Source organism: Sturnus vulgaris, chromosome W (assembly GCF_052056855.1).
Source record: "Sturnus vulgaris isolate bStuVul1 chromosome W, bStuVul1.hap1, whole genome shotgun sequence".
Classification (NCBI taxonomy): domain Eukaryota; kingdom Metazoa; phylum Chordata; class Aves; order Passeriformes; family Sturnidae; genus Sturnus; species Sturnus vulgaris.
In genome coordinates this window covers 514,720-534,363 of record NC_142282.1, presented here as the reverse complement: position 1 = coordinate 534,363, position 19,644 = coordinate 514,720, and the positions used below count along the sequence as shown (strand labels likewise).

At 51.1% G+C, this 19,644-nt stretch overlaps 1 protein-coding gene and 2 long non-coding RNA genes across 11 annotated transcripts in view; 2 read left to right on the top strand and 1 right to left on the bottom strand.

Moving 5' to 3' along the window:
• Positions 1 to 8,186, top strand: part of LOC148220006 (uncharacterized) — a 50,576-nt gene extending 42,390 nt beyond the window's left edge. The window contains exons 7-8 of one of the 2 annotated variants that reach the window (XR_015798964.1): positions 1,827 to 1,973; positions 2,047 to 8,186. This is a non-coding gene — a long non-coding RNA (uncharacterized LOC148220006). Of the gene's footprint in view, positions 1 to 1,826 lie in introns of both variants that reach the window. The other variant, XR_015798963.1, reaches the window with a different exon arrangement.
• A 900-nt stretch (positions 8,187 to 9,086) lies between these two features.
• Positions 9,087 to 18,419, top strand: LOC148220005 (uncharacterized). Of its 3 annotated transcripts, XR_015799081.1 has the most exons (8): positions 9,087 to 9,300; positions 12,585 to 12,737; positions 14,318 to 14,497; positions 15,472 to 15,629; positions 16,837 to 16,994; positions 17,329 to 17,455; positions 17,972 to 18,046; positions 18,128 to 18,419. It is a non-coding gene; the product is annotated as an uncharacterized LOC148220005 (long non-coding RNA). The 3 variants fall into 3 exon arrangements; XR_015799082.1 differs by lacking the exon at positions 17,972 to 18,046 and having other exon boundaries at positions 9,088 to 9,300; positions 18,138 to 18,419; XR_015799080.1 differs by lacking the exon at positions 17,972 to 18,046 and having other exon boundaries at positions 9,088 to 9,300.
• On the bottom strand, positions 16,693 to 19,499 carry LOC148220004 (uncharacterized). Of its 6 annotated transcripts, none has more exons than XM_088155639.1 (5): positions 19,246 to 19,499; positions 18,482 to 18,718; positions 18,310 to 18,388; positions 17,992 to 18,062; positions 17,141 to 17,893 (listed from the first exon to the last, which is right to left on the bottom strand). In XM_088155639.1, exons 1-3 carry the CDS (start codon positions 19,458 to 19,460, stop codon positions 18,355 to 18,357), a joined length of 486 nt encoding a protein of 161 aa, XP_088011765.1. In that variant the 5' UTR covers positions 19,461 to 19,499; the 3' UTR covers positions 17,141 to 17,893; positions 17,992 to 18,062; positions 18,310 to 18,354. The 6 variants fall into 6 exon arrangements, 5 of the variants coding, with proteins under 5 accessions (XP_088011765.1, XP_088011763.1, XP_088011764.1 ...); XM_088155637.1 differs by having other exon boundaries at positions 17,141 to 17,719; XM_088155638.1 differs by having other exon boundaries at positions 17,992 to 18,059; positions 18,329 to 18,388.
• Between the last annotated feature and the right edge of the window lie 145 nt (positions 19,500 to 19,644).

Sequence of the window (19,644 nt, the reverse complement as noted above, 5' to 3'; positions counted from 1 at the left end):
CCTCCCTGTCCCAGGCACTGCGGTGTCCTGGGAACGCTCCCAGATGGGCTGGAAAAGCAGCAGATTTCCTCTGGAAGAGGAAGCACCAGGCTGCAAATTGGGGAGCCCGGTGAGAAAGCTGGAAGGTGCTGCCAGGTGTGCGGCTTCCTACCTGGAGCGGGGACATCGGGCTGGAAAACAAACGCGGGGAGGGAGCAAATGCACGGGATGGAGGCACTGCCAGCCACGGGGGCTAAGCGAGTGCGGGGAGCTGAAGCGTGGGTAATGCAATTACACATCCACTTCTTGTGCCGCACGAGCAGGCGAAGCAGCACTAATCCCCAGTGCGATACCTGCAGGGAGCACGAGCGGCAGCAGCTGCTTGGACAACAAGGAGCGGAGCGCAAGCGCTCGGGGTCCGCGGGCTCCGAGTCTGTGAGCTCTGGTCCTGCGGGCTCCGGGTCTGTAACCTCCGGGTCCTGCGGGCTCCGGGTCCTGCGGGCTCCGGGTCTGTAACCTCCGGGTCCTGCGGGCTCCGGGTCCTGCGGGCTCCGGATCTGTAACCTCCGGGTCCTGCGGGCTCCGGGTCCTGCGGGCTCCGGATCTGTAACCTCCGGGTCCTGCGGGCTCCGGGTCCTGCGGGCTCCGGATCTGTAACCTCCGGGTCCTGCGGGCTCCGGGTCCTGCGGGCTCCGGTCCCGCAAACTCTGGTCCCGCAAACTCTGGTCCCGCAAGCTCCGGGTCTGTAAGCTCCGGGTCCTGCGGGCTCCGGGTCCTGCGGGCTCCGGTTTTCTCCCAGAAATCCCACTGCCAATTCCTTGATTAGCACAGCACTAATTTCCCGAAGTCACTCCGGCTCTGGCTCCCTGGCTCGGGTGGCACGAGGGAGACACAAAGCCTGGAGACCAAAGGATGCTCTGGGTGAGAGGGGGGAGTTTTGGGGGGATTTGGGAGTTACTAAATAAGAGGGACAGTCCTGGAATGTCCCGCTCCATGACTGGGACGGTGTTTCCCTGCCAGCACGTTTAATTCCAGAGCCTCTAAGCTCTTTACCACCACATCACAGTGCTTTCATAACCTGGATTTTATTTACACCTCATTCCTGGGTCTGGCACCTTCCAGGGAATAAGCAGGATGACTCCTGGGATATCCCAGTATCCTGTCCCGTGGCTGCTTCCAGTTCTGGGTTTGTCTGTCTGTGTCAATGAGGGAAAGAGCAGAAAAGCAAAATATTTGTGCAGCTTTCCCAAAGGCACTTCCATGACACACTCCCAGGAGCCGATTTTGGGAAATGCGGGAGGTGTTTGGGAGCTTCTGAGCCCCAAAAATAGTCAGTGGCCCTTTAAAATATGGATTTATCAGGTATGGACACAGTGCCCCAGCCAGCAGCTTCCTGTGCCTGGGAGGATTTTCCAGAGGGTTTTCAGTGTCTGGATTTGTTCCAAATGGAGAACTCTGGGTGAGCAGCAGCTCAAACCAAATAGTTTGGAATTCATCAAATTATGATGTGTTTATATAGGGGTAATAATGGTTATATATAATGTTATAGATATCATAAAGTTGTATCGAATAAAATTCTCTGCATGATGAATTTGTATTTATTAGGACATTATTAGATATTTATTTTTCCATCAGGAAACTGCGGCTATAGGTCAGGGAAGCATCAATCCGAGTGAAGTTTGGTTTTTAGCAGAGATCGGATCAGTCCAGCTAAAGCTGGACACGGAAACAATTCTGAGGGAATTTTTGCATTCTGAGGGAATTGTTGGGAATGCTTTCCCAACTCCTGGCTGATGGATGGGGTGCCATGTGTGTCCTGGTTTCAGGAATTAATTTTCCCTCCACAGGCACCTACTGCTGCTCGAGTTATTCATGACATTCTGGACACCATTCCTGAGGGCAGCAAGGGAGGACAAACCTGCCTCCTGTCTGCATGGGCACGATTCCGAGGCTCAAAGGAACAGAATTGGTGTCTGCTGCTAATGAGGATTCAGGTAAGGCTCTGTTTTTATGGGATTGAGGAATTCCAGAATGGTTTGGGTGACCTTAAGGATTGTTTCATTCCAGGGACACTCCCACGATCCCAAGCTGCTCCAAGCCCCATCCAGCCTGGCCTTGGGCACTGCCAGGGATGGCACCACGGATTCTCTGGGCACCCTGTGCCAGGGCTGGGTCCCCTCTGGAAATGCCACCTCCGTTTGTGCTTTACCCACGAGCCCCAACGTTCCAGCTCAAATCATGATTGCCATTAAAGCAGCCCCAGCGCTGCCGGCTAATGTGCGGAGGAGCAAGGAGGCATTTAGAGGATGGAAAACGAATTGGGTTAGGAATCAAACTTGAAAAATGCACCATCTTCCTGGAGCAGTGGGAGTGCAAAGCCTCCTCCTCTAATGAGCTGCCTCCAAAGGAGGCGGATGTGGCATATTTCTCGGGATGAGCTTGCATTAGGAAGCTGCTGAGATGGGAATAATCATTACCTGCTTCCCACAAAACCATTGGCTCCTCCGGAGGGAGGGACACAGTTCTGGGGTGTGGTGTGAGCAGGGCCTGGAGCAGCCATCACCATGTGCAGGTGCTGCAATGGCTCTCCAGGAACCACCCAGGATGGATATTAAAGGAATTGGGGAACCTCTCGCTCCTGATGGCTCAGATCACCTTCCTAATGAGGCTCATTTACGGGGCAAACATCTTTCCCTCATTATTCCTCTGCAGTGCTGCAGCTTCGTGATGTGCACAGCCAGGATAGCTGGATGTGCCCTTGGGGAGGGAGCTGGGAGCCCCAGCCACGTGCTGTGGGATCGGTACACACGGGAAATAGATTCCATCGGGATCTGCCTGTGGGTATTTTCTCTTTCCTTACCCAAAGCTCTGGGAATCCCGTTCAACACTGCACGTGTGACCTTGGAAAAGCACGGTGGAATATGTCTGCATCTGCATCCCAGTGAATCCCAGTTACCACAGGCAGTGAACTGGGGGGTCAATGAAAATATTCCATGTCATTCCATTGCTGTTGGCAGCCACGGCCACTGAAGGCCAGGGAGCACCTGCCACATGCCTCGGAGCATTTGGGAAGCTGCTCCTTCCTTCCCTTCTCTGGCCGAGGAGACAGGAGCTCCATCTCCCAGACAGAGCTCACAGCTCCCTCTTGGGCCAGCAGGCATCTGGAAAGCTCCTGGAAAGGTCAGAGGAATACATTAAATTGTCTCCTGGCCACCTGGGCAGATGCCACTGGCTCTTCTGTGGCCAGAACCTGGAGCAGCCACAGCGCCTGGGGATCCCAGCAGGACAGAGTCACCCTTCCCAGGCACAGGAAAAGCAGGAACTTGGCCCAGGAAAAGGGATGGGAGTCAGTCCTGACTGAAGGGCAGCTCTGGGACAGCAGCCAGCCATGGCACTGCTGTTCGTCTGGGGCAAAACTCCACTTTGGGAACTCGAATCGCACCCTTTGGGTTTGTTTTTGGACTCGGGTCAGTTTGGATTTGAGCCTCGGTGGCTGAGCCCCAGAAATCGTGCTGGTCATTCCCAGCATGGACTGGAGCCTGCGCTCGGGGGGACACTGTGTGCTGGAGTTCCCGAAAAAGCCCCAGAACCTGAGGAGGGGCAGAGACCCTTCCAGGACACGCAGTCCTGCCTTGCGCTGGAGCTGCTGGTGGCAGAGCGCATTGCTCATGCCGGAGGGGGACAGCTCTGAAAGTGGAAATGACTCCTTTACTCCAAAGAATGAAGGAATAAGAGCTCCAGCCGCCTTGCTGGATTCTCCGAGGCTTGAGGGAGAGCAGAGTGTGGCCAGTGGCTGGAAGAGATAAGCCGTGCCCGCTCTGACTGCGGAACAGGGCTAATGAGGCGATAATCGCGCTGATATCAGCAGCAAAGGCGGCTGCTCCCAGTGTTTGTGTTTTGCTGCGTGGAAATCGAGATCGCGGCCAAGTCGTCGTTCCCTATGGAAAATGGAAATCAATCTGCGCGACTCCCGGCTCTGGGGATGCTCTGGTGGTGCCTTAGAGAATCGTGCGCTGCTCTGGCTTGGGAGGGATTTCAGGAGCGTGTTGTTCCACCCCTGCCGTGGACACCTCGCACTAGCCCAGGTGACTCCGAGCCTCGCCCAAGCCGGACAGGTGCGAGCCCAGCAGCGGCGACTGGGAGCGCCCTGCACTGGGTGTTGGGCCCTGAGCCCCAGGGCTCTTTGTGCCAGCCCTCCCAGCTCCACGTGTTTACGTTCCTTCTGCTTAATATTTCTGCAATCTTCTCTGGCATCATCCACTCGGAATTTTTCTCCTCCCACTTCACACCTCGGCAGAGCCTTCTGGTCCCGCAGCAGATGCATTGTGAGGCTTCTCCTTCTCCGGCGCCCGCATATGCTCCATTAAAAGTGTTTGTTGCTTTGAGCAGCTCCGAGTTGGAATGTGACAAAAAAAACCCCCAAAAAAACAAAAACCAAAAAAAGCCCCCTCCCAGCTTTTTTGGCCGGGGCTCGGCAGCCCCCGGCTCCGCTCCCAGGAGCTCCAGGGTCCCCGTGTCACCCGCCCGCTCCGTGCCAGCGATTTCCCGGTCCTCGCGCCGTGCCTCCGACGTGCACTGGCACCCAAAGATAGAAATCGGGCTTTGCATCCCCTGCACAGCAAGAACATGGTGGGAGGTGCCAACTGGGAGCACAGCAAGCGGGATGGAGCCGTTGCCTAGCGATAGGAAGCGCGGGCAGGCTGGCATTTCCCTCGGCACCAATGCCAGCCCCCACCTGGCAGCGGCACGGGGTGCTCCGAGGGCAGGGGGCACGGCGAGGGCACCGCAGGTAAACTGAGGCACGGCCAGAGCTGCACAGATCCTGCCTCTGCTCGGGGATCTGTGCCCTCGGGGCTCCAGGGAGCTCTGCTGGCTCCTGCAAGGAGAAAACTGGGGACATTTTTCTGAATATCCCAGCACAGAGGCAGCAGAATTCCTGCCTGGAGTACAGATTTTTATGGACACAGCTGCCACCCATAAAATCCCTCGGGCTGTGTCAGAAAAGGTATTTGGTTACAATTCCTACGACTGTGGGCATTTCGGAGTAGCAGTGTCCTGGGAGTTTATTTTCCATGCAGCACATCCCCAGTTGTGCAGCTCTTTGGGACGCTGCATTCCTTGCACCAGAACAGATGCTCTCCCCCTCCTGCTGGCCTGCAAGTCGCTGAGCAATTTGGGGGTGATGGATGACACGCTCCAAGATGATTTGTGAGCAGACCTTCCGGCAAAATGGGAATTGCTCCTGAGCGTGGTGTCCACTCCATCCCTCTGGTGTCCCTCACTGAGCCCACCCAGCTCTCCAGGAGAGCTGCCCTGATCTCATTCCCTCAGACATCTGAACAATTCCCAAAGCCATGGAACGGCACGAAGAGCAGTGAATCGCTCTGGCTGGCACGGGACTCCAGCTCTGTGACTCCAGCAGGGGACCCCCCCCCCCCTGCCCGCGGCTCCCAAGGCCCCCGGGAGTGGCAGGAAGCCCGGAGTGACTCTCGCCACCTGCCCGGGCTCCTCCTTGTCGCTGGAAGTCGCCGCCCCCGAATTCCACATCCCATTTTTCCTCTGTCTGCCATGAAAAATGCGGCTGGGGCGGATCCTCCCCCGGCAGGTACCGCTGTCGAACATGTTGCCTTCACAACGTGACACGGAGCCTAAAAACTCGCAGAGAGACTAATTAGTGCAGGGAAATCGCAGGCCGAGCTCGGCTCCCGGAGCTGGAGCTGACAGCCCGAGCCCGGCCCCGGCTGCTGCGGGCAGCTCCCCCTGGAGCCGCTGTCACCCTGTCCTGCCTCAGGAGCACCTAAAGCCAGCCTAAAGCACTCCAAATTAAAACCTGCCGGCCCTTCCCTCCGCTTTAAATCCCTGGAGGAAAATGGCATTCAATTCATACCTCAATAGCTACAAATAATCCTCTGCCACGCAGGTTTTAGCTGAAAGAAAATATTGAGGGCTAATTGATGTGCAAGCTGAGGTGGGGCTGAGGAATTGGCTCACGTTTACCTGGGGCTGTGTAAGAAATGCAGGCTAGAGCTTTTGCATGTGAATATTTCACATTTCCCTGGAATCAGGAAATGATGCCTCGTGAATCCCTCTAAAAAGTCCTTTCTCCCAGGAAAATGAACCTGGGAGAGCACATCGTGCTCTGAGCAGAGCTGAGGAGGAAAAATATCTTCAAAAAACATTTTTACTCCCGTTGGAGCTGCCCGGGAAGTGTAAAAGCTTTAAATTCTGCTGCTCAGAAAGGGGGGAATTTCACCAAATGCCGTCCTTTTTCTCCCTTTTTCCTATCAACACGAAAATATAATAAACAGAGAAACCACCTCAAACTTCCTTTTCCTTTTCCTTTTCCTTTTCCTTTTCCTTTTCCTTTTCCTTTTCCTTTCCCTTTTCCTTTTCCTTGTGGATTTCTTTGCGTGCTAAGAAAAAAAAAGCCTTTTGGTATGTGATCCATGATCCCAGTTTTATCCCATGCTGGTGCTTCCCTCAACTCCTGCATCCCAGTGCAGGACTTGGAACTTACAGAGGTTTAAGCACACGAAATGACAAAATTTGAAGAGCGATAAAAAGAAATGGGTATTTCCTGATGGTTGTTTAAGGGGAAGAAGGCATTTCCCAGGGAATGGTCTTTGGGAGCAGCGGGGAGGGAGAAAAACACAGGTTGGGAAGGGAGGGAAAATCCAGGTGGGAATTCTGCTGCTGTTTGGGGCATTTTTCCCTGTGTTGATGGCCAGAGCTCCTGCTTGCTTGGGAATTCAGGCACCTCAGGCCACTGGGGAGAACAAAAATCTTCTGAAAAATCCCAATAATATTCACTCCTGGATATTTCGGTTTAAAAACATCCCCATGGAAATGAATGGTCTGCCCATTAAATGGGCAAGGGGACACCAGGGGAAGGATTGCTTTAAATTCAATTCAAACTTGGGTTTCAGGTAATTTATATATGGGAAAAAAACATCAGGAACCTGCACATTTCTTTGGGATCCTGGATTTAACTCGGTCCTGCAGCCACGTACAGCCAGGGCTGTGACCCCAGGTGACACAAACGGGTCCCAGGTACAGCCAGGGCTGTGACCCCAGGTGACACAAACGGGTCCCAGGTGTCCCAGGTAAATCCGGGTGACCTGCCGGTGTCACATCGGGCCCAGGTGTCCCAGGTAAATCCGGGTGACCTGCCGGTGTCACATCGGGCCCAGGTGTCCCAGGTAAATCCGGGTGACCTGCCGGTGTCACCTGCCGGTGTCACCACCGCCTCTCCCCCGGTCTCGCGGCGCCATCTCGTGGCGTTCCGCTGACACAACAGCGCACAGTGAAAGAACAGAACATGGAACAGGGAATGGGATGGAATTAAACAAAATAAGAAAATAAAAGCAATAAATTAAATAAATTTAAAATAGTAAAAAATAAACTATAGGCTCTCGGCTGCTGCCCGCAGCAGCCCGGCCGTGCACGCGTCTGCCCTGGCGATCCCCGTGAGGGGAACAGCATCGCTGCCCTGCTGCACTGAGAAATGCACGGCAATTCCTTGGAGAGAATGAGGCCATGGGAGCTCAGCCTCAGGCTGCGTTTTGGCAGCGGGAATCGGGTGAGGACGGGAGAGGGGAGATCCCCCAAGATCGCTTAAAGCCAGCGCTGCTGGGTTTGGCTGCTCCTGCCCCAAAGATTGATCCCGCCTGAAGGGGACGTGGGGAAGCAGCGGGCTGTGCTGGCAGCTGTGCTGGAACCCCCAGGCTTTGGTCAGGAATGCTGGGCCGGAGCCGGCGCCGGGAGCACTTCAATCTACCTGAACCAAGCATGTCCTGCCCACTGTTATGAATGATGTTCTATTTTTTCCAATTTATCAAGCAACAAGATTAAATTTACTAGTAAGTTTTTAATAGTAACAAAATTAATACAATCAAAGTATTGGAGATGACAATTAAAGTATTGGAGATGAAACAATCAAAGTGCATATATTTAAGAATATACAAAATTTGGCAGTAAGTAATTTAGTATAATTGAGGTTCGTATAAAGCATAAGCAAAACCGACCGGGGAGGGGCCCCCCTCCGACCGGGGGTACGGGGAGTGGCTCCCATTCCTCACGTACCAAAGCATCCAGGCTAACAATCCCACTTATTGACTGTAGGCTACAGAAGTTTCTAGAAAGCTCCTCCTCGTTTCTATTCCTAAAATCTACGTAACTATACTGCACGGCGCATGCTCCACTAATGGCTTAGGGGTCTCTCATCCTTTTGAGGGTCTGATTTCCGATGAAGGCTCATCGTCTTCCTCAGTGACCGAGGTGTGACCTGCAGGTAGCGCAGGCGCCCTGTGTGACTGAGCAGATGTTTTCCATAACATGACTCTAATTAAGTCCCATGCTTGGAATCATTCCATTTTTGCCCATTTCAAGGTTGAAGCTCTATTTCTAGATGCTGCTTGTCAGACCTACGTCCTTCTACTATTCTTATTTGACTTTCTTCCAACCTCCTTCTTCGACTCCCAACATCTGGAAGATGTCCTTTGTCCTGTCTCACCCATCTCCCCCCTCACTCTGTAACAATTGTCTTCTATTGATCTAAATACAATTTTGTTAATATAGTTACAACTCAATTAGCACGAATCACATTTATCACACCACGTTTGAAACTTTATTTTGGTGGTTTTTATTTTTTTCCCTTTTCCAGGTAGTTGGCAGAAAAGCCCCCCAGCACATGCCGCTGCTTGCCCGTGTCCCCTTCAAGTGGGGTCAATTTTGGGGGCAGGGGTACCCGAACCCGGCGGAGCTGGAGTTCACCGGCAGTGCCGCCGCCTTGTGGACACGCTCCGCTACTGCAGGCGCCCCCGAGCCGGCGCCCCGGCAGTTTTTTTTTTTTTGCAGCACTCCCAACATGGCGGCTCCGGCCGCACCACCCTGACCTTCCAAATATGGCGGCAAAAAGAGGCGGGAAAATGAGGACCCCGATGCGTCAACTGGGCCGCCTGCGGCAAGCGCCGACACCGATCCCCCCCGGGCGTTTTTGCCGCGGCGTTTCTCAGCGTGCGGACGCGCGCTGTGGGCTCAGTGGCGCTGCAGGCGTGAGGGAGCCGGGCGGGCGGCGACAGGCACCGTCAGGGACGCCTATCTCTGCCGGGGTCCTGCCGCGCCGCCATCTTGGGAGCGGCCCCGCTCCCGTCCCGGCTGCTCTCCGCGCTCTCAACTCGTTCCCCTCCAGGCCGGGGAAACGGAGGAAAACAGAAATGCATCGAGGAAAAAAGAACAGGCCCCGGAGCTGCCTGAGCCATCGCCCTGCCCTCACCCGGGAGCAGCCGGAAGGAGGAGGCAGCTGCTCTCTCGGCCAGAGAGGTGAGACGTGGGGGCCGTTGGGCAGTTTCCCTGGGGTTTGTGTCAAAGAGCTGACCGGTACTTTTAGTTCTTGATGAGAGAACTTGCATAGCATCCAGAGCTTCTAAAAATGTTTTGACAGAGAAAGATGTTACAATTCAGCACAACATTTCTAGCACAGGAAATCCTAATACTCTGTTTCTTTTTAAACATTCTTTTCTAATAGAGGAAGGTACGTCGTGTGACTCGGTATGCTTGAAAAGTATTTTTTAGTGGTTTGTTAGCTGGCATAGCGAACACTTCACTTTTTGACGTACTCTGTATTATTCTGTATTATTAATCTGTAGTGATGCTTTTCTCAAATGTGTCTGAGTGTGTGTGATTTATCACTTGTTATCTATATGTTATTTGATAAAGCATGTGCTATATCACTTATTCTATGAGGAGTATGTAATAGATCATATGTAATGTAGTATGCTATAATACAATATCATGTACCATCAGTAACACAACATTCAGGAGCACTCCTGAATGGACAGATGGCAGCTCCCACAGCACATTATTAACAGGGTTTAGTGACCAGCACAAGGAATTGTGTGCCAGAGCTTTTAAAATATTTGTAATCTCTTGATTAGCTCCTACTTCTGTATGTTCAGCTACCGGTATATTTCTAGGTTTTGGGGTTTTTTATGTTTACAATGCCAGAGCCATTTGAAAGCATCTGAACATTCAGCTGATATCCAAATGGTGAACTTGGACTATCATCAGATGGTTAAAGGTGGAAAGGCAGAAAAACTACACAGTGTGCTTAAGCCTCAAGTCCAGAAATTCTTAGAGCGTGGATGTTTTGGTTTTGATGGAAAGGAAGCGAAGGGGTTTGTGTGTATAACTTGTGTACATTTCCTGAGATTAAGCTGTGGTGCTGGGCTGTGTTTCAGCCCTCAGCAAGAAGATCAAGAATGTTGCCTCTGCCACTGTGGTTTCAGTGTCTCCTGGGTGATGCTTAACAGCTGAAACATGAGTCACTGTTTGACTCTGCTAAGGTCTGGTCTCATTCTGTGTAGGCTCTAAAAATCTCTAAGGAGGCTTTCTGTGAGACATTCAGGGGACAGGAATGAATTTCAGGCCTTTGACCTCAGGATTTAGTGCACGTGGTCGATAGTCCTTTTTCTGGTGGGCGGCCACATGCAGTGACTGTTGTTCCTGTAGAGCACGCTGAGCATTTCCCTCCGTTTCCTGTGAGCTGTAAATGTTCCTGCTCAGGGCCGTGCTTTGCACTGCACTGGATCCCCGTTGGAGAGATTCCTTTCTCCCAAAGCACGATGGAGATGCACGTTTGCTGCTCTGCTCTCTGCTTCTTCCTGATCCCCGGGGAAAGCTGTGCTTATCTCAGCGGGACAAGAGAAGCAGGGATAGAAGTAGGCAACATTCCTTCTCTTCTCCCTTCCACAGCCTTCCTCCTTTAGATTAATGCAGAGCAGAGTGCTGAGTGAGGTTCTTCTGAGAAACAGTTGCTGAGTGATGGGGGCGTGAGCTCCAAAAAGCTTTGAAAGTGCCTTTTTGAAATTTTGAATAGGGGGATTCGAGTAATGCCAGCACAAATCGAAAAGCAACAGACTGAAAGCAAAACAAAGTTGTGTCTTGTGACAGCTCAAAGACTTGTGTTAATGACACATCCAGGTGTGGAGCATCTCCTTTGGGAAATGTCCGGCGTTTTGCTTTGTATTTCAAATCAAACGCAGAGATAGTAATGCCAAAAAAAAAAATCTTGAAAAAGTTGTCGCCACTGTGGTTAGGTCTCCAAGTAAAGGTGCTGATAGCATGCTGACCTCGGTGGACAAAGAGTGCAGTGGCAATGACAGAATGAGGGAGCAGTGTGTGTCCTTGGGAGAGGCATTCGAATTTTGTACTCGTGGCTGAGCAAGCAGCACGTGGGTGTTAACGTGATCCGTGGGAGAGCTTTGTAGCAGGAGTTCCTGAGCCTCTCCCAAAGGAAGTGCAGCAGTTCTGAGTGCCTGAGGGCCTCCAGCATCCCTGCAGCTAAAGGGGAGAGGCTTGTTTTTCATTTTTATCAGCAAAATGAGGCGTTGGAGTTGGCTTTAGTTATATCGCAAATTCTTGTTACTTTTATTAAATACAATTCAAGAAGTGACTTCGTTCTTTTTTTCCTTTTTTTTTTTTTTTACTGCCCTGGCTCAGATGTCCCTGGCCCTGCCTCTGCTGAGAAGATGTGTTGAACAGGTTATTTCAGTTGTTTTCATGTCGGAAAATGAAACAATCCAGGTGCTGGAAAGCTAGGAAAATCATTATCCTTCTGTTTGCTGAATTGGATTTCCTTCAAATGCTCCTCTTAAGAGAAATTGCTGTGAGAACTTACAAGGCACTGCTTGTAGAACAGACGTTCCTAATTCTGGCAATGTAGTGCTTGGCTGCTGCATTAGCACAAGTTTTCTGTGGCAGAAGAATATCTTCCTGTGCTCTTGATGTGTAGAGTACTTACATGCCAGACTTGGCTTCATAGCTCTGTTTTCTCCTTTCATAGCCTTTTAAGAACTGCATAAATACAACGTTTTTTTAAACCAGGTGTGCCAGATTTTTCAGCACCGAGAATTAAGTGATGATTTCAGCTCAAGTATGAGAGCTAAAAGCATAAAGCTAATGAATAAGAAGGGAAATGGTTAATCCTGAAGAACTGCTAACTTAATTTAAAAATTCTATTGAATGAGCTATACGGATTCTTATTTTATGTCACACAGTAGATACTTAAAAGAACAGGTACTGAACTCTAGATGGCCCCCTAAAATTATAAGAGCAAGGAGCCAATTTCCAACATGGTCCTGTCTGTTTCTTCATAGTTTTGTTTTGCAAGTTTCCTTTGGTGTCTTTTGTTGATTCCTGCCCAGCCTTCAGAATTTTGCCTTGGCCGTTTTGTGTCTATTATTGGAGGCTCCTTCTTCTTGCTGTCAGATACCCTAAGGTGTCAAAGACTTATAAAAGCTCTTGAAAATAGCTTTTGTGTTGTGTTTGGGGAACTTTAAGATGAAAACATTTACAAATTAGCTACCTATTTTTTTCCTCTGTTGCTACCTACCTTCAAAGGCAAATGAAGTGTTGGTGCTAAATTGCACTGCAGCCTTTCAGGCATGATCTGGTGAATGGTTCATAGAAACTCAAGATTTGTGGGGTTCTTATGCATATATGCTGAAAACCAGGATGTGCCTTTTCAGAAATCTATTGACACTGGGGTTTCTTTGTTTGTGTTTGGTTTGTTTGGGTTTTTGCTCACGCGTCTTCGCCTGTTCCAGGTGCTGACAGAACAGCTGGAGGTATTAGGATTAGCTGAGAAGCCTCAGCGAGTTCCTCGCTTTCAGGAAGTTTTCTGATGCACGTGGTCTGTGAATGGTGATTCTGTCAGGAAAATTGATGCTGGAACTGGAGCCCTTGGAGGAAAAGCAAAGGTAAGGTACCTCTTCTGCAATGCTTTGGCAGTGTTCCATAAGGGTTTGATTGAATTCTGCCATGAATATAGCAACGATGAGATTTTCTTTAAAAACCTGCTCTTTGTAACCCTAAAACAATCCCAAACAAAACCCAGCCAACCAAAAAAATTAACTTAAAATGGTTGGTTGTGCTGCAAACCAGGTCACGTTCCGGTACATGCCTTCCTAGCCCTGCTTCTGCCTCCCACATAACACCACTGTGTATGCAAGGATAAGGCTCAAATCTTCCATTTCTTTAGAACATAGCTCAGAAGAATGAATATTCGAATCAGCTTTAGTTTCGTGGAGTATTTTTGCTTTTCTCCCTGTATGTTTTGAGTACTCTGAGTACGTCTTTTAAAATGTAGTTTTTAAGTTGCATTCTCATTTCTCAAATGAAAAGTTTGACGCCTGAAATGGTTCCATTTCTTATTTGTCAGTTTGATTCTTCAAAGCCCGAGAATACTTAGAAGTAAAAATACAGAAACTGTGCATAGGAGAAAATCGTTTTAACCTTGAGTGTGTTAATACCCATTTCTATACTGAAAACCAGTTCTTTTTCAAGTATTATAATACTGTTCCATCTAACTCCTTGGCTGCTCTTTCTTTTGCACTCTCGGGGTTCCTTTCAGTGAATTGCCTGACGTGTGGATGGTGAGTGTGGTTTTTGGGATCATCAGCTGTAGCTTGTCTGCCAGGAAGGGAGTGCATCCTATCACAATCCCATTGCAATCAGGTGCTCCCTGCAGCTCATCCCCGTTGTCTGCCAAAGTCCCTTGGCCTTGCCTAAAGAGCACCTTCTGTCTCTGTGTCCAGTGCAGTTCACAGAGCTGAATCCTGGGCTGCTTTTGTTCAGCTTTTGCCTCCTTGCCACACGCATTTAAGGGCCTTTCGTGGACAATGCAAGCTGTGAACTCGGGAGTGTTTTTTAATAGCAGCACGATCCCTCGCAGCATCCCTGATGGATCACAGCCTGTATTTCCTGTACCTGCAGCAGTGTGTGTTCACAGACAGCTCACAGGCAAGGCCCACGCGGCAGCACGAGTGATCAGAGAGGTTTTGGTGTGCCCAGACGAGCAGAGCCAGGTTTGGGATGGAGCCCAGACTGCACTCTGTGGCAGTGGCATTGTCGCTGAGGTGTGTGTGGCCCTGGCTACATGTGCATCAGCAGCACATGTTCCTTGGCTCCTGTTCAGCCCAGCTGGCTGGGCACTGTTCCTGCAGACTGCAGCTCAGTCAGTGCCCAGTGTGCAGAGATTTCCTTGTTGATACGTGTGAAAGGTGATGGTTTCCTTTGAGAGTCACGGGTGAGATGAAAGAGCAGAAGATATTTATAAACCATGGATTTGTTTCCTTCATGTATGATTTCTCTGGGTATAGTTTTGAACGAATTGCTGCTGGTTTTCAGTCGGTGTCTTAGGCACACGGGTGCTGTGTCTCCAAGGCTGCTTTCCCCTGAGAGCTTAACTTGGGCTGTGCACGTCCATTGCAAAGATCTCACTGCCAAGTGCTCTGAAACGTTTGCTATCAAAGTCATCTCTTCTCCAATGTTTTTGCAGCATCTGTGAAAGTACTGAAGAGCACGTGTGAGAACTTGTAGAAGTCTGCAAAACCAAAACCAGTGCCGTGGAACGTCAGTGGGAGGAAGCAGTGTGGAAGTATTGCCTTCAGAAATCAAACCCTCACTGACTGGCTTCTGGATGCACCAAAGTCAGCCGGGATCCACGAATTCCATGATAGTAAGATTTGTGTTTTGTCATTACTTTTTCTTGAAAACTCTGGTTTTTCTAAGTAGATCACAAACATTGGAAAAGGTATCACAGAAGCGTAGAACTGTGTAGGAAGGGACTGTAAAGATCCAGTGCCACCCCCTGCCATGGCAGGGACCCCTTCCACTGTCCCAGGCTGCTCCAAACCCCAGTGTCCCACCTGGCCTTGGGCACTGCCAGGGATCCAGGGGCAGCCACAGCTGCTCTGGGCACCCTGTGCCAGCCCTGCCCACCCTCACAGGGAAGAATTTCTTTCTTAAAAGTAATAGATACATATATATATATATATATATATATATGAGGTCTTGATTCTTAAGCGAATTAGCTTCTTCACTGCGTTCTTCAGTTCCTGTGTCTTGTATTGCTGGGAACAGCAAATCCTGTGGAAATCTTTCCAAAAGCATGTGTTGTTGGTGTGCTGTTATGTTACAGGCTGTGATCTGTGTAAAGGAAGGATTCCTTCCATGCTGTTAGTTTTCACTGCCACTGCATGTATTGCACAGATAGATTACCGTGGAGTTAGGATCTTTCACTCCTAGCAGACTGGGTTATGGAAATGTATTTTTCCCAGCGGTGGGTGATAGCAGAGATAAGTGTGTGTGCAGTCCTAGCACCACATTCCCAGTGTCCATTGTTTTCTCTGCCTGCTTTGCATGTTTGCTGGCGTTAGGGAAGGTTGAACTCGTTGGGGAAGAGCTCCTAAAGCCTATCGTGCTCCTAAAGCCTTTGTGCAGACTTTTGTCTTTTGGATAGCAAGTGTCAGCTTGTCATCCCCTAATTTCACCCTAGGTGTAGTTAATGGAGTTAACTAGAATGTATGTCAGTTGTCTCCATCAGTCAGAAATGATGGATATTTCACAGCTAAAAACCGAATTTGTGAACCTGGAAGGAGTACTTGTGTCGCTCTCTTGTTTTTAACTCCAGTGTGTGCTGCTGTTTGACAGGGAAGGATGCTCTTTTCCCATGACTTATTTTTTGGTGTGGGGACTTCAGTCATCGAATAGATTTGCCCAATGAAGAGGTGAAGGACCTACCACAACAACAGAACTGGGATGCCCTCATAGCAGGAGACCAGCTTATCAATCAAAACAGATGTGGACAGGTATGTTTAAACGTCACCATACTTGAGAATACTTGGAGTTTTTTACTGGTTTTAGCAGTTCTGGGATGTTCCTGTAAATCTGTATCCTCAGCCTGGAGTTTTCTAATTACAAGTTACTCTTGTTGTCAGATGTAACTATTTAAAAGGAATATTTGTAACGTTTGGTAATGGTACTCTGGAGTGAGACTGGAATAGTTCTAATGCTGTTACTGTGGGGAAAAGGAGTGGTCCAAACGGCAGCTTTTTTATTTGCAAGGAAAACGCCATATAACCAAGTCTGAAGAAAGGTCGATTTTTTTAGATTTGTAGGGTTTCTCGTTGTCTCTTGGCAGCTCTGTGGGAGAAGGCAGGTATGGTAAAAGGAGAGACAGTCTTCCATTGTTGGTTCTGCCAGCACTTGGATCACAGGCAGTGCCTTGTCTGATTTACAGTTCCCTTCCCTTCCCTTGCTGCTGCTATCTTGTGCACCAGAACAGCAGGCAAAACTCGGGATATTTTTAGTCTTTTTTTAACAGCTGCTTCCTAAAGAAAGCAAGCTGTACATTCACATGGGCAGCCAGCATTGCTTGTCTGTTCAGTGGATCAAAACACGATGTGTAGAGGTTTTGGAGCCACGTCCAGCAGTTGTAAAGCTGGAGAGCTGTGTGGGAACTGGCAGAATCTGGCAAGGACTCCTGGCTGGGGGAGCAGGGGTAGCACTGCACTGTTGGGGTGATATTCCATGGTTTAGGAGCTGTGGCTGGGTACCAGCCCTGCCCCTGGGGGAGCTCCACCTCTGTACCTGCTGCTCAGCAAAGGTGTTCACGCAGCAACTTGCTGCATGAAAATGGGCTAGAAAATAATTCCTGAGGACAAGCAAATGGATTGGTAAGGTCCAAGTTAGATTTCTCTTTTATAGATGCCCATAGAAGGCTGAACTCCAGACTAGAGCTGAGTTAGCTAAAGGCTTTTATCTTGTGTCCAGCACAAAGAGCACACAGTGCAGCAGAGTCTTTAGGAAATCCATCCAAATAAGGGACTCTGCTTTTCCTGTACTTCTCCTTCCTGTTTCCACCTGGGCTGGAAGGATGGGCATGGCCTGTCTTTATCATACGAAAGAGATGTTACTAAAATTTGTCCAGAAGTTCTAATGATAATTATTACTGTTATTATTACTCCTTTTCTGACAGAAGACACTCTCATTTTACCTTTCCCACGTTGTTTTCAGGTGCTGCCCGGGATGGACATCTGTGGTCTCAGACAGTGAGGAAGGGGAGCTTTTGCCTCACCTGCACAGTTCAGGTGGATGGGACAGAATTGGTGTGGCCTGACAAGGCAGGAAAAGCTGTCTGTGTTCTGGAGTGCCTTGAAAGCTTTCTCCATCAGGTTTGGAAGGGGTTTCTCTTTGGGATTTCTTGTGATGCAGCACCACGGGTATCCCTTTGTGCCAAGTCCAGTGCTAAAGGATTGAAGAACTGACAAGTGGGGTCTGGGATGAAAAGGGTTCTGTTAAAAATAAGCAAAGAATGCAATAAGAAAAATGAGCAGCCTTTTAATGTCTGAAATTGCCAGCGTTTTTATTCCTAACTAAGGGCACTCTGAATTGGTGTCACCTGTCATGGATTAAAACCCCATAATGAGCAATCAGAGCTGAAGTGTGAAAGCTGAGATCCTTTGATTGCTGCAGTCGACTTAATTTTCTTTCCCTCCTCTCTTCCAGGACAGGAAGAATCACGACTCTCCTGGCATCTTTGCCAAGAGCTGTGGTGTTTGATCAGCCAAAGCCCAGAGGCTTCAGCACCAGAGGTCTGAGCCTGGAGGGCTCCTGGTGCTGCCCGTGCTGTGGGGTGAGTCAGAGGATGCAGGGTTCCTCTTTGCCTCCCTGCTGGGGTTAACTGCCATGGGAATGTGGGATCTGGGTGAAACTCCAGCTCTCCTGGTGTTCAGGGGAGCAAGGTCTGAGGGGCTGCATTCCATTCACTGCAAAAACTTGCCAAGGCTGGAGGGACTGGGGTGCTGACTGCTCCGAGGAAAGGGTACTTATTAATACTGTGTCAGATTTCCCTCGGTGACCGTCAGGCCTGAACGGCTGTGAGTTTGTGCTCTTCTCCCTGGGGAATTGGAAATAATTTCAGTATGGAATTAGAAATTGTAGAAAAATCCAGCTAACTTTCTCACCTCTGTTATCCCAGTTATCCTAAGTTATCCCAGTTTTTCCCAGCTAGGAACTGCACAGAAGTCGGCAGGGGAAGTGACATCAGGGAACAGCTATAAATTCAGAAGTCCTGGCAAGGGGCAGGAAAGGGGAAAGGTTTCAGGAAGCATTTTTGTGGTCTAATTAAAAATAATTTCTGATTGCCCAGTGAGAACACCACAAACTCACAGCCATTCAGGCCTGACAGTCCCCTGCAGCGAGAGCTCAGCACACATCCACAGAGGCAAGTCCAGCATCTGAAAGGAAAAAAAAAAAAAAACCACAGAAGAAAAAAGGTGAATTTTTTTTTTTTTTTTCTTCCAAGTTATTTCAAGTTCTTAAAGCTCCTGGCCTCCCCCTGCCCTGCATTCCCAGCCAGCTGAGACACACAGAAACACCAAGGAACGTTGCTGGCAGTGAGCAGGAGACACGAGACCTCTGTGCACTCCGGGCCACAAAAGCAGCCTCAGCTTCAGCAGCTGCCATCATTTTGGTAATACTCATCTGCAGGAAACGTCCTATTTACTTCAGAGTCAGGTTTTAGGAATCCTCTCAACCCCAATATATCTTCAATGTATCCTGTAACCTGGAAGTAAAGAGGAAAACTCTCAGCTAAATTTTTTTTACCGCTGCACAGCTTTTTTGAGTTACAAAGCAAGGGGAGGGGGGAGCATCTCACCTGCGGCTGTTGGAGAAGCAGCCTGAGTGGAACTCAGTGCCTGGCCCCACCCACGGTGCTCCAGCCCCGCTCGTTCCACAGGGAGCCCCACGGTTGAGCCAGGCGCTGCTCTCCGCTGAAAGCTGCGGGGGCTTCGCACACCCGCGGCACGAGGGCACCGAGAGCGGCGAGATTTGGGGCTCTAGGGTCGGTACGGCGTTCCTGGTGCCCCGGGCGGTTCCAGCGGCGATCCAGCGGCTGCACGCGGAGATTCGGCCGCTGTTCTCCTGGGTACGGTTACCGACAGAGCCCCGGTCCCCTGCGGCCGCAGCGGGATCGCGCCCGGACCCCAAACGGAGCAGGAGCGGCAGCGCCGGGCTCGGCCCCAGCACCCGTTCAGGGGAGAGGCTCCCGCTGCCCGCGGCGACGCCGGTGCCGACCCGGTCCCGCGAACCGCACCCGGGAGAGGCTCCCGCTGCCCGCGGCGACGCCGGTGCCGGCCCGGTCCCGCGAACCGCACCCGGGAGAGGCTCCCGCTGCCCGCGGCGACGCCGGTGCCGACCCGGTCCCGCGAACCGCACCCGGGAGAGGCTCCCGCTGCCCGCGGCGACGCCGGTGCCGGCCCGGTCCCGCGAACCGCACCCGGGAGAGGCTCCCGCTGCCCGCGGCGATGCCGGTGCCGGCCCGGTCCCGCGAACCGCACCCGGCCGGCCCGGGGAGAGGCGGCACCGCTCGGAGCCCCCAGCGGACACCGACAAAGACCCAGAACTGAGCCCTGGACGTACCTGAGCTCCTGAGGCTCCGCGCAGCACCGGGAGCAGCCCCCGCGATGGTCCCGCCGCATCCCAAGAGAGACATCCAGGAACGGAGCGGGGCGCGAGGGGCCCGGCCGCACTTGAAGGCCGCGGGCGGGGCGGGGCTCTGGGGGCGGGGCCTGTGTGGCGGCAGAGCGCATGCGCGGGGCGGGGCCCGCACAGGTGTGCGTGGCGGCAGAGCGCATGCGCGGGGCGGGGCCTGCAGAGGCCGGTGGGGCCGCTGAGCGCATGCGCGGGTTAGGGGGGGGTGGGGGGGGGGGATGGGGGGGTGTGGGGGGGGGGAAGGGGGGGCCTGGGTGGGGGGGGGGAAGGGGGGGGGGTGGGGGGGGGGGTAGGGGGGGGATAAGGTTCCGAGATTCTTTATAAGGG

Bases quoted from the DNA above. Each gene is read 5' to 3' on its own strand.
- LOC148220004 (XM_088155635.1), bottom strand. From the start codon at position 19,460: ATGCGCTCTGCCGCCACGCACACCTGTGCGGGCCCCGCCCCGCGCATG. The intron at 18,719-19,245 runs GTACGTCCAGGG...CTCCGCGTGCAG, and splicing joins GCGGAGCCTCAGGAGCTCAG to CCGCTGGATCGCCGCTGGAA. The intron at 18,389-18,481 runs GTGAGATGCTCC...CTTTACTTCCAG, and splicing joins TGCTTCTCCAACAGCCGCAG to GTTACAGGATACATTGAAGA.